A 14,061-nucleotide genomic window follows, 5' to 3' on the forward strand; every position below is an offset into this window, starting at 1 on the left:
TTTGACAGTGGATGAATTATATTAAGTAATGTTATAGACACCTTTCCAAAAACTTGGTATAGAAGAAGAAAACATCAAAGTTAAACCACGTTATAAAAGCTGCTTTTCAGAATCTATTTAAGTGTTTCAAATTTTAATGGACAAGTGTATAGTCTCTTTTTACATTTGAAATTCTTCTTTGGATGATAGAAAGCAGAAGATTTATGAAATAATGGAACAATTTTAATATAATATAGTAATGTATGTATTACTCATGAATACATTTCATGGTGTAATATAAAAAGATGCTTTGCCAGCATGTGTTTATACTTTTTATTGTATATCTTTTCAGTAAGTATCTGTGATATTGAATTCCTTGGAATTACCATTAGATTTGGCTCTCTTGACAGGTATTATGATCACATTAGATTCTGAAATGACACTTCCTGTTTTTGAAGAATGTTTCTGCATTTCTGGAATGTCACATAGGTACTCCAGAAATTTAGAAACACCTGAAGTCATAAGAGATTTTCATACATTTTGAATGATGCCATAAGTCCTACAGAAAACATTTCTGGGGTGGGAATTCGGCTTTAAAATCTGGCTCTCCATTTGGTTGACAGTCAGGCAGGCAGTTTAAGACCAATGCAAAACTGAATGAAAAAAACACAAAATAAGCCCAAAAAATCCATTGTTGCTTTTATACTCAACTTGTACCACAGCACATGACACACAAGGTGGAGAATCAAACTCTTTTTTTTTTTTAATGTGGTATTGATAGTTGATATAAATTGAATTAAATGAGTGGTTTATTTTCAGAAATTCTCTATGGCGAATAGGCACTAATTTCTAATATTGTCAAAAAAACTTAATAGGTCGTTACGAGTATCAGACAGTATGCTTATGATACTTTTACTAGGCCTAGACTCATGGGATTCCCTTTTCAAAACAAACTAGATATTTAGCTTAATTCAGAAATAATTTCCTAAGCTTAAGCCAGCTTTGAAAATTATCGAAATGTGGGAGTTGCATATATATGCATTTTAAGAAGCTATAAAGGTGCAACAATACACATAACATGAATAACATCCTTAATTTTAAGAAGTCTAAGCTCTTAGGTTAACCTGGGATGATATAATTTGCACAATATGGTACAATTGAAAAAAAGTGAAAGAATAGATGCAGTTTACAAAAAAATATAAATTACTAAATAAATGGTAGGAAAAGATCAACCTTTTATCCAAATAAATTAACGTGTGTGTGCATGTGTGTGTGTGTGTGTGTGTGTACATGCATGTATGCAAGTTACTTGTCCCTCTGATTCTGTCTCTGTACTATCCTTGGCCTGCATCCAGCTTAATCTTTGATGTTAAATTCTCCTGTGGCAGGGAAAGATTGGTTTATAAACAAATGTCTTAAACTAAATTACATGGATGGATTAGAGATACTGGAAAGTGAGGAGGAGTGTAAAGGGAAAGCTAAGTTTAAATATTTCAGGAAGTATTTATACAGACCTAAATCATCAGGAGAATGAAAAGTACTTTTCACTTTCAAAGGTGAATAAAATGTCATGAGAAATGAACAAAAACACAGATAATCTATTTCACAGCTTGAGTTCATAACTAAAAGCAACTGAATGCTATGCAGATATAACCACTGGCAATTTCTGAGGTTATTCTTGCTCTTCACAGCTTGCAATTTTGTGTCTGCAATTGGATTTAGTCAAAAAGTCAAAGCACATGGCAAAATCTGTGATTCCTGTGAAAACCTTCTTTTTAAAAAGACACAGATTTGAAAACTTCTAAGAAAAAATGCAACCTACTTTTGATCACAAGAAGTGTGTCATAAATATGTTTAACTAAGCAGTCAAACACAGAAGAAGGTATTCCAAATAATTTTCTCCTGGTTTTCCTTTGTTGTGACTTCTAGCGTGTTTTTTCTGCTTTTCTGACAACACTTGGCTAGTCACTGTTCAGACATTTTCAGGCTTTCTATGGTGGTACCCTCTCACGTAAATTTGCAGGGAATATGCTGATCAGATGTAAAGGTCTTGCTGATCTGACCCCTAAGTATAGATCTTGTTAAGAAGAGTTGTGCAATGCAGTATTGTATCAGAATAACTGATAAATGAGGAGCATGATGCAGCTGCAATTTTTGCCTTTCAAATCAGTATTGTGCTCATCTGCATCTATTTTACATTTTCCATCTGCTTAGGAAAAGGTAAAGTACACATATGGAATACTTATGCATATACAAGCTCCAGCAATATTTTATAATACAAGAGAGTAAAGTATTTCAGGAGGATATGATATTCTTTAAGTATTTTCAAGGTCATTCAAAGACAGGGTAATTATGAATGGAGTTTCTGTTCTGCTACACAGAACAGTGAGCAATAGAGAGATAGCACAGCCCTGTCTGTATTACAGTCCACAGTATCACTAAATGCATCTGCTTTTTTGTCACTTTCTACCCTTTTCTTTCTCCACTGGCAAGAAATAAAATGTAGTGTTCTATGTGCTGGAGTGGGACAGTGATGAGAAGGAAAAAGTTAAGAATGAAAATTCTCTTCGTGTTTGCAACAGCAGAAGAACTTTTTGTTGTTGAAATTATCATTCATCTCAAGCTTGAGGTCAGTGTTTGCTTTCTCACAGTGGTGAATGTCCTTCTAAAATACACCTCTGAGATCACATTTGGATCTTTTTACTTGTCTCTGTGCCTTTTTGAGGATAGTGGTCACCAGTGGTCACTTACTCTTACCTGAAAAGGTGATGGTTAGTTTTTTGCCAGCTCTTGCATGTGGGGACAGAGTGGGTAGAATCTCTTTTTCTCACACTGCATACTCCAGAGCTGAAAATCGCGCTCATTGGAGGAATGAATGAAAGGGAGAACTCTGGAGTCATAGCCTGCTTCCTAGGTAGCTGCTAGGCTACAGCAACATATATTCACCATTAGATTAATGAGAGCTTCCAGTTTAAAAAATCTGGCCAGTGATAAAAGTCTGTCCAAAAGAAGTGCATAGGAGATGGCTTTTGTTGGCATTCGAAGTAAGTAGATGGTTTGGGATGTAAAATTGAGCAAGTAAAACAAGTAATTTAAAAAAGAACAAGTCAGCTGTGTGTTACAGTACATAATTCTCTATAAATAAATAAGCAAAAACAAGTGAGAAAAGACATGTAGTTTTTTATATGTTGTTCTGCTTATTTCTGTTAGTATGCAGAATTATAATACGATTGAAAGTTATTAGAACTTTAAGTAGCAATTTCAAGTGAGATGCAAAGCTTGCTAACATATATTAATTTGCCTATAAAAAGTCTCCATTTCTCTGAGCACTGTGATGAAAAATTTGCATTCCTTTGTGCTCTTCAGATATTCGTTTTGCTTAGGATAAAGAATTCCTGAATTCTTGACATTTGTCATGGAGCTTTGTAAGAGCACAGATATATATTTAGTAGTGAGTAAAGCAACCTTGAGAGAATTTTCTTAGGTGTTCCTGGGCCATCTGCTTAAGAAAAGGAATCTCTTATTTGTACATCTCTTAACAGGATAGGAGTTTTGTAACATCATAGGAAAACTAGTGCATTGCATGAAATGTCTGAATTTGTTGCACAGTCTCAAAGGAATGAAAAGATTATTGCAGCTCAGCACACCTTGGTTGACAGTAGAAAAAGGTGCAGATGTTAAAAGTCAATTGCTATCATTATTTTCTTAGAAGAGAAACAGAAGGAGGGGTTTTTTATATTTGTTTTTGCTTATTTCCCCCTGATAAATGGAGAAGAAATTCAGACCAGTACTGAGTTGTTCATTGAGGATCAGCTGTTATTTTCCATCCTAGATAGACTCTGCTCTGTTAAAAGCAGTCTCCAGGAACAGACCCACTCTTACCAGTTTCCAGTGGGGGTTGTGTGATCCTGTGGAAGGAAGGTGCCTGTTCAGCCTTTTGAGGATGCAAGCTTACTCGGCAAAGTCAGTCAGATGGAAAGCGACTCCAACTAAAGCTGTGCAGTCATGTGGGCCCAATTCTGTCCTCAGATTGACAAGCCCCAGTCTGTCAGAGGCTATGGTGTAGCAAAAGTGTGGATTCAGCCTTCATCCGAATGGGGGGAAGCTCTCAGACCAAAAACTGTCAATGTATTACATAAAAGTACACTAGGTGTCCCGTACCTGCATGGTATTTCTCAAGCAGTAATATGGTCCTGAAAACTGTGTTGGTGTGCTACAACATTAGCCAGTGTGTGCAGATTCAATCTAACACATTCCAGATGCATCACATCTGTAAAAACACTTACACATCAATTTTACGGTGCCTGCACTGTTGAGCTGAGACTTACGGACTTAACTCAGGTTCAGAAATCTCTGGTACTTGCACTGTAATAGGGTGAATGTACCTGTGGCAGGCTAATTTATTTAGCTAAATTATAGCATGCCGGGTATAGACATATCAGAACTCTTTCTGTACCTCAGTTTGAATCCATAAAATGGAGTTTTGGCAGTTCCCTGTTGCAAAAGGATTTGTGAAGACAGAGGCTCTAAAGACTGTGAAATGTTCTGGCATTGTATTTAGGGGAAACATACAAAAACCTTGCTTTCCAAAGGAAGATTATAAAGTGACTGAGTGTTGAACACTTGTGAGGGAAACTACTGTGTCTTCTTGCTCAGAAGATGCAGCTTTTTTCTGCTGTGAAGTCTAAAGTCTATCTCACCCATTACTCGAGATCTCTCAATAACAAAGAACTCGCAGAGTTCTGAATGTAGGATGCCTTTTCAACTCCAGCTTTGAATTGCAAACTTGAAATGGATATTAGTTCACAGCAGGATCTCCATTGTAGGAATAACAGAAAATTGAGCAGGAAAAAATGAAATAAAAATAATTCCTCCTGCCCTACAACAGGGAGTAAGAGATTTAGATTCTGGCACATATCAGAGAGACTGGGACAGGATGCAGTTTGATTCGTGCAATTGAAGAATGAACAAAGGGGATGTAAATACAGCAGGCATAGAAGAAAGGAAGGTATGCTCTCGTAGTTGAAATATACCTTTATGTGCATGTGTTTATATAGATATGTACATATGTATATGTATATATGTGTATATATACCTGTGTGTGTGTGTGTCCTTTAATAAGCCAGGTGGATTCCAGACTGTGATATAAGATAGGCCATATACACTAGCATTTAAAAGCTTTGCTACAATCTAACAACCAGCATGTTCTGTTTAGTCTCCTCATAGGTGGAATCCCTGTTCTCCTCAGAAGACTATCTTTTATTTTCTGTGTCATCTCCCAGCAAACATTGTTCTTAGCCTTGATGGGTGTTCATAAAGAGAAAAATGGAGTAAATGAAACAGTGTAACAGATCTTAATAAGTGCCTTAATTGCCCTTCTTCAATAAGATTAACACAGTTATTCCTTTACTACATAATGCAAAGTAGTATATTCACTCAATAAAGTGCTACTTACATATAGAGAACTTAATTCTACTGTTTTTGTGTGTTTATATTGCCAACAGAAGTTCATGGAACACAGCTGTATCACTGGCCCAGAGTTTTTTCTTACGGGAGAATTTTCAAATAAATGTCCATAGAAAATAAATTTGATTTATGAAAAGATTTAACCTCATCAGATTTTATACTTAGCAGTAAGCCTATGAATTTTGTGCAATCTGTTCTATTAAAATTACAGCAAGGATAGTCACATAAATATTTAACAATGAACCCTCATGCTGGTGTACTGAGAACATTAGTCATATGCTTGAAAGCAGTTTGAACAATGCCTTCTTTTTGCAAGATAGAAAGAATATCTGGTAGCAGTCCAAATCCCTATTGATTTTACTGTACTGTACTGTTTCATTGTCTCAAAAAGTTTTAAGTGTAGGTCTTTACAGGTGGTGGCTGCTTCTTCCATCAGAGGACTTTAACATCCTTGCATTAAGAAATGCACAATAGTATTACAATATAGGATAGAGCCGAGTTGCAAGAACCAAGGTATTATTCCTCTTTATTTCATAGAATCATAGTTGTTGGCCGGAAGGAACATCTGGAGGTTACCTGGTCCAGCCTCCAGCTTGAAGCAGGACTAGTGCCACTCTTAGATTAGGTCAGGCATGAAAACCTTGAAAACCTCCAAGGAGGGAGATTTCACACCCTCTTGGGGTAACCTGTTCTAGTGCTGCCTTACTCTCCCACTGAGTAAGTTTTTCTAGTATCTGGACTGAACATACCAACCTGCAGTTTGTGGCTGTTGCCCTTGTTGTATCACTTGCCACTGTTGAGCAGACTCTGGCTCCACTGTTTGTATCTCCCATTCAAGTAGCTGTAGTTGGCTGTTCAGTCACTCCTCTTCACCAGACTAAATAAGCCCATCTCCCTCAACATCTACTTACAGTTTGTGTGCCGTAGGTGCTCTTGGTAGCTCTCTGCTGGACCCTCTCCAGTTTATCAATGTTCTGGACACAGGTTTGGACTTACCAGCATTACCTACAGGGTAGTAGCTTCCTTGAATCTGCTGGCCTTATTACTCCAAATCTAGCCCAATACATGATTTGCCATGTCGGCAACAATCAACAATGCAGCCTACTTTGGATGCATTGACCTACTAGATGCATCTAATCTGACCCAAGCCTTTGAGCTTGACCAGGAGGAGCCCATGATCCCTTTGGCTTTCCCCCAAAGCCCTACAGTCATCTTTGATATAATCAAGGTTTCCGTTGGCCATCTCTTTGGTTCCTGCATGGGTGAGCACCAGCAAGTAGGGCAGAAGGTCAGATGGACTCCACAAATTTCTGCTTGTGCACCTTTTCTTCCTTCAGTTAAAATAACAGAATCAGGATTGGGGCTTGTGTGTTCTGGTCTAAGAAAAGTGCATTCAGTTCTTGTAAGGACTGGGCCAAAATTCACCAGTCTCAGTGAAATTCATTTCCACCATTTCGATGGACTTACTTAAGTTAACAATTCTGAATTCTAAGAAAATAAAATATTAGCAGTTAAGAAAAAGTGTTTAATTTACCATGAACTAAATTTTAAAGGTTCATAATACACACAGTCCTATGAACAAAAAATTCTAAAACAGTACTTCTTGAAAGATCAATTCTACAAATAACTTGTTTAATAAAAAAGAATGCAGGGCTAATGAATACTTGGAAGAGACCTGGTATTTCTAAGGTTACATTATTCAAAGAGCATTTGTTTTTGAAATGCATTTAAATTGCATGTTTAAAAGCTCAATATGTATTTCTGTTTAGCCTACAGAATTGTGTAGTTTATTAAGTATGCCTTTGTATTGCTTAACAAGATCTTTTTACAGAGAATATCAACTGTTTCAAGTACTCTCTCTCCCAAACTTTTAAGTATGGTGGTACTTAATAAGCTTTAAATTGTTTATCCATTCTTTCCTTCTTCTTTTCCCCTTTCGCCCTCCCTTTCCTTTCCTCTCTCCCCTTCCTGCTCTTCTTCTTGCTTACTCTTCCCCTCTCCTCCCTTTCCCTTCTCTTCTGTTTAAGAGGAACCAGTACCATTTATGAAAGTTAACTGCATTTTTTAAAGTTTTTGGCATTAGGCTGTGGTCATTATAAAGGTAGTGTGGGATATTTTAAAACTAAAAACACAGAAAAAGAGAAACAGAAGGGAGTTATTTTTTAAAAAAGATATCATCCCAATACTCAGTAAGCTTTGAGCATATATGTATTTTAATATGTGCTATTCCAATTGAGGGAAAGAAGTGCATCTTGTTAGTGTAATAAAAATCATCTGTTTGCTTTGTCCTCTACTGCTGTTGCTGCAAAAAAAAAAAAATTAAAACAATTCTTACTAAAAATTAATACTCTAGTATACTATATACTTTAGTATAGTATTAATTATAGTATTATTATAGTATATACTATAGTGTATATGCTATAGTAGATAGTGTATATATACTACATACACACTATATATACTATATACACACCATTTATACTATATATAAACGATATATACACACACTATATACTATATATACTATGTACTATATATCTTTGATATATGTACTTTGATATATATACTATATATCTTTGATTCACAGGAAATTATTAGGACCAATCCTGTCTCCATGTCTGTTCATGGAAGTTATTCCAATAATTTCAATGGCTGCTGTTTGTTAGGATTGGCTACTGTTTTTTTTTTGTTTTGTTTTGTTTTTTTTTTGCCATCCTAATACACCACTTGAAATATTTTCATTATTAAAGTTCATTTCATTGTGTTAGTTGAATTCTAACATTTATACCAGATGCTTGAGTCAGTATTTATGAAATTAATGGACAGATGGAACTGAGACAGAATGACTGTTTCTGCATATGAATGTTGCCTATTTTGTTGCAAAATCCTTGTTATCTGTTTTTTTCCTGCACTTTTACCCCGGGGCACTTTATGACTTTTTGTCAACATTTCTGTGAGCTAACTCTTTGAGGCACAGGTAGAAAAAGAGTTTTTACACTCTTCCTCCTGTTGTACAAGCACATAAATTTGACAAAAGCATGATGGCCAACCCATGCAGACCAAGGTTTTGGGAGAAGTTCCTCAAATTGTGTGACAGCTACAAAATTCTGAGACATTTGTACAGAAGCCCAATGTTGCACTACTGGAGGCTCTTCACGGCTCTCCTCCCATGTCCTTGTCTTCTGTCCTTAAAAGACTGTGAGTCATCATCACAAAGAGAAACCTGTTTAAGCTTCACAAGCATGCCTTTCACTTTTTCCTCTGTAAGAGATTCAGATATTTCCAGGGGACTGTTTTTTCTTAAGAATAATCAATAATGTGTAAAAGGTACAACAAAATGCTCCTAAATCAAAACACTCCACTTGCAAACCTGCTCTGTATTCAGTATGCGTAGGTAATAAGGATTCAGACTAGAGGGAAAAGAATAGCAAAAAAATCTTCCTAAAATCTACAGTGCTTCTTAGACAGAAACTTTGCACTGCTGCCACTGTCTGAAATACATATGAGAGAAGATGGTATTTCAGCAATGATAGGTCTCAGCTGCTCTGTTTCAAGACAGATTGATATCCTACTTTAGTAAGATCTGACATCCTCAAAGAACTGAAGTTGGGAACTAAAAGAACATTGTTCTGTGCAGCAGGTAGCTCTCCAGTGAGAACATTGTATTGATGTAAGTGATATTTCTGTTAATTAATCTCACATAAGATCTATTTTGTCATTAAGATAGTGTATCCATACTATCAGTTCCCTAACTTTCTTTGTTTTGGCAATCGTTTGTGTAATACATCACAGTCCTTAATGATTTCTGAGCTAGATTTTCTTTGGGAATAAGACAATTTAATATTCCAGACAGTTCCCCTCTCATTCTACTCTAACCAGGTAATATAAGCAACCTAGCCCTGGACCAGAAAATCAGGTGGTGATTTTTGTTTTGTTTTATAGTTACTTGGATTTATGGTACCAATTATTTCACAGCAAATCTTGTGTCAGACTTTGCTGTTTTCTATGGTTCTTTATAGCAGCTAAAATTCTGTAATAATAAATTACACTTTTCCAGCTGAAGCGCTTACAGTCCATATTTGAAGTAGTTTGACCACTAATTATGGAGTTTCTGAAATTTTGTCTATCTAATATATCTAATATAGCCATCATTTTATGGCTTTTTTCTGTACTGTGTTAACCCTTTAACATGTTAGATCTGCTTGCAAATTAGAAGAATCTGTATAATCAAAAATAAGGACTTTATCTTTGACATTAAGCTTTAGGATTCCTGCCACAAAATAGATTGAACTGAATTTTGACATTCAGTGAGTTTTAATTCTCTGTGGTTGTTGTGGTTTTTTATTTGTTTTAATTATGGAGTACACAAAAAGAATACTGTTCCTTACCTACTCTTTCAAAAATAGTATGAATCATCTTGTTTTAAACTCTCTATACAGTATATTAAAAAAAAAACGCAATACCTGTCATTTCTTGTGTCATGATCTCCTGAAAGGCTTCCATGCAATCTGCGTCCTCCCTGTCTGGCTTCTCACAAGTCACAGTGCTAAGACCTGAGCTGTTCTGTGCCACGTTGAGTCCAGCTATGCCTGCAGAGCTAACAAGACAATCTTCTTCTTTTTCCTCTCTGGAGTAATTCCTCCAAGTCTGCTCCTCAACATAAGCAATTACTATGTGAATAATCCCAGTAAAATCAATTCGTCTGTAAAGTTGAATACTTCAGATAAAGCACAGAGGTGCTATGATTAGGAAGCCAATGTGAAAACGTAGGTAGATAGGGCAAGTAGAAATACACTGAATATGATTAAGCAGCCTCAGTTCTTTGGGACATGATATTGCTGCTGATGGCATGATTCAAAGAGTGGTATACAGTTAATCAATTTATTCACATTCTTATACTGAAAGTGAAATTCCTATATTTCTTTCAGAAAATGATTTGAAATTTTGCAGTTTATTGCATCAGTGATCGTTGAAAACTGTGATCAAAATACCTGCTGTGGCCAGGACTGTGAGCTGTGGACTCCTGTAAGAAGAGTTTAATTTGTATATGGAAAGATGAATAAGCTGTTTTTATGCTTAGATGACAGATACAAACCTTAAAAAAACCCTGACTATTAAACTACTTTATTAAGAATTTATTTCCATTCCTAGCATATTATTTCAAAAATACAAAACACACTTAGCAGTCAGTGACAGCTCTCACTGCTGTTAGATTATTTTAAACTCTGCACATTTGTTATATAGTATGGGATAGTTCCTTTTATCTTGCACAATTATTCTATATTATTTTTTATGGCTGGACTGCCTAAAGTATTCTGATAATCAACATGCATTTTTTTTTCATTTCTTTGTTTTTCCTGGAGAATATGCCTAGTAAATTATTTCCTGTGTAAAGATATCCACATCATACCATCACTGATACAAGCGGTGCCAGTTTTTGAGTCTGTCATGCCATCAGATTTTAGTTGGGTTAATTCCGTAAATGTATTTGTGAGAATCATTGTAGCTGTGCAGGAGATTCTAAAGTAGACACTGATTCTTTAAATACTGCATATGTAAGTAATTTTATTCATTTAAATAGGCCCCGGGAGTCACGCAAGTTTTTATAGAACTGGATCCTTAGGTTTAATGTAGTTAACACATTCCTGTTTTATTAAGTATAGACTCATAGCCATGCTTTGATGTTGTTTAAATTTTTAAAACATTTACAGTAACACTAATTTTTAGTATGCCCTAAGGTTTATTTTCAATGAAATTATTCAGCCTTGGAAAGTAATCGTGGCTGAAACGCAAATCAAACGCTGCTACTGCTTGGTTTATGTTCTTAAATTTCATCTTACCACAGCTGAATGTTATATATCATAATCTTTCTCTTCTTCTCCAAATTTGATTCTTATTCTCATGATGGCACTTTATTTTTTCATGACATGGTTCTTTTTGTAGTTTGATGTTTTTGAATCTTATGAAAATGATAAAATTAAAAGTGCTGGAAGACACACAATTCTACTGTTTTCTTTGTAAGAAAATGGTTATCATGTTTCAGTGGCAAATTCATGCACAGTGCTCATAATAAAGCATGAAATGGGGAAGTTACTGTTTTTCCAAAATTCATTAAATCCATTTAGCTCCATTGGTAATGAGACAGAAGTCTGCTGCAGAAAATAAAATAAAAATGAAATAGAAATTATAGTAAATCTGGAATCAAAAGAATAACGAAGAGTAATGGCAGAAATAATTATGCTTTCATTAAATATAGAACTTGAAAAACAAGCCTAAAGCAACTATTAGAATAGTCTATAACCAAAAAAACCCTAGGCTCTGTAGATCCCGGAAAAGAGACAACTAGCTTTTTCTCAAGACATTGCATGTCCTCTTGTAAGATCATATAGCCCCTCTTTTTCTGGCCAAGACAAATAGTGATGTGCTTCAACTAAAGATCATCCAGTGTGTGCCCATTCCGCAGTATGAACCTGACATCTGGAGAGCTCACCACAGAGTTGGCAAACAGCAAGCAGACAATTGCTGTAGAGACAACAAAATAAAGCCTTCTTGTAAAGACAGGGTAATGGTCAAAGGACACATTATGGATCTAAGTTTCCAGGTGCATGCACAGCATTGGTATTAGTAATATACAGTAATAGTGTAATCTCCAATACTACCTTCCCATAGATGATCGTGGAATCCAACATCCTTTTTCTGGATTTCATTTCTAGATATGTTGCTGTATATTGTCAGCATAACTGTATTCTTGGAAGTGTACAATTTTCTGTACAAACTTTCTGTACAAACTTCTTCCCCCTGTTTTCTGCTTTTGATTTCATCTCCAGCGACAGTTCTAGAGATGTGCTCAGATGCATGGAATACTCCCGCCGAGGGTCAGTCTTGATTTCTGAAAGCATGGTGCTTACTGATGCACATACTGGGAAATCTTCTGGATACTGGGGGAAGGGACTGTGTTGTCTCTCGGCTGGCTTTAAGTCCTAAGTTCAAGCCTGTTTGCTTCCTGAATCACTTTCTGCATTGTAATTTAATGTGCCTCTTAAATATATACAAACATGCTTAATTCAGTTTCAGATCCTTAGCAGCCAACTCAGAAATCTTTCTTTGGTCATCATAAGAACCTCTTATTTTAGAACTTGAGTTATATATGGTTGAACTTCACAGCATAACATCAGTAATTCACTAATAACATGCACGTAGCTGCATCGAGGAATGTAGACCAAAGATGGTTGGTACTGCTGTCCATGAGGGAGAAATGGCAAATCGTGAACTGTGTGAAAATGACTTGAATGTGTGTCAGATGCCAAAGAGTCCATTGCCAGCTAGGCAAAAAGAAACTTGCATCATTTGTTTCCAAATTGGAATCTCCTGTGCTGGTAATCTGAACATAAAATATCAATCCCCATCAAGTTCCTTAATTATTGCCTATGGTTTCTGTAGCACCAACACAAAATTCCTTCAAAACACAACAATGATTTTATGCAGAAGAAAAAAAGTGGACTATTAGCACTGAACAAGACAGCTAAAAGTTTGGAACTAATGGTATTGAAATTATACTATTTAAAAATTGGACACCTACTTGCAGGTGAAGCAAACAAATTACAAAATTGCCTTGCTTTCTTTTAATTTATTGTTTAATCAATTTTGTTTCCATATTTTTCTTTCCTTCCTTTAGCAATGGTTGTTCTGAGCAATCTGGAACCAAATACGACATATGAAATCAAAGTCGCTGCTGTAAATGGAAAAGGGCAAGGAGAATATAGCAAAATGGAGATCTTTCAGACCTTACCTGTCCGTGAGTAATATCATGCTATTAAATGAAAGTGCAAATACTTAGGAGAGTATGTAACCTTCAGATCAGCAAATAATTTAAAATATGATTCACTATGGATAATATTATTTATATTTATGGAAAAGCTTGTGCCTCTCACTGTATGACATCAGCCTTCTTTAGATTGTAAATTTCTCAAAAATCATGTTTTTCTCCCCTTCTGCTCCCACCCCTAAAGTAAAATGGATGAATTTAAGTTGGAGAAATTCTCCCACTATTTGTATTTTATAAGACTTAGCCATATGTCAATGTTAAGAGCGGAAAACAGGAAAGATACTGGGTTAAGGACTTTTTCTCAGTTATACCCAAGGTATTACAGACATCTGTGAGAAGGGAATTGGCACATTCAGTAGATATTTCTTAAGTAAATTATGCTGCCAAGAGTTTTGTAATTATCAAACCTCAAATAGAAACTATAAGCTATAGAAAAATGATAAGAATAAATCATTTAAACTAGGATTACATGAAAATTGCAAATGCCACAAAGCCACTTCCATGTTAGTGGTAAGCCTTACAGGCAAGAAATTCAGATTTAAATATTATAGGCTAATGAAAAATATTTTCCCCAAATTATTTTTAAATAGAAACAATAATAAATAAACACAAAGGGAGAAGACAAGTAAAGGAACTACCAGATGGCTCTGTCCAGTATTCAAATAGATATGCCAAAATATGTCAGCCACTGTTAGTAGACCAGTCTCTCATAATCTGCTGCAGCTGAATGGTTTTCAGAGTAGGGCATTATTCAATATAAAGAGTACTGTAATCTGTACCTAATGGAATGA

At 35.6% G+C, this 14,061-nt stretch overlaps 1 protein-coding gene across 2 annotated transcripts in view; it reads left to right on the top strand.

The window, feature by feature from the left end:
- Positions 1-14,061, top strand: part of NCAM2 (neural cell adhesion molecule 2) — a 321,358-nt gene that overhangs the window by 249,417 nt on the left and 57,880 nt on the right. For both annotated transcript variants that reach the window (XM_026108971.2, XM_026108972.2), the window contains exon 13: positions 13,121-13,240. In XM_026108971.2, coding sequence (XP_025964756.1) covers positions 13,121-13,240 — 120 coding nt within the window. The remainder of the gene's footprint in view (positions 1-13,120; positions 13,241-14,061) is intronic.

The sequence above is a fragment of the Dromaius novaehollandiae genome, chromosome 1, assembly GCF_036370855.1.
Source record: "Dromaius novaehollandiae isolate bDroNov1 chromosome 1, bDroNov1.hap1, whole genome shotgun sequence".
NCBI classification, from domain to species: Eukaryota; Metazoa; Chordata; class Aves; order Casuariiformes; family Dromaiidae; genus Dromaius; species Dromaius novaehollandiae.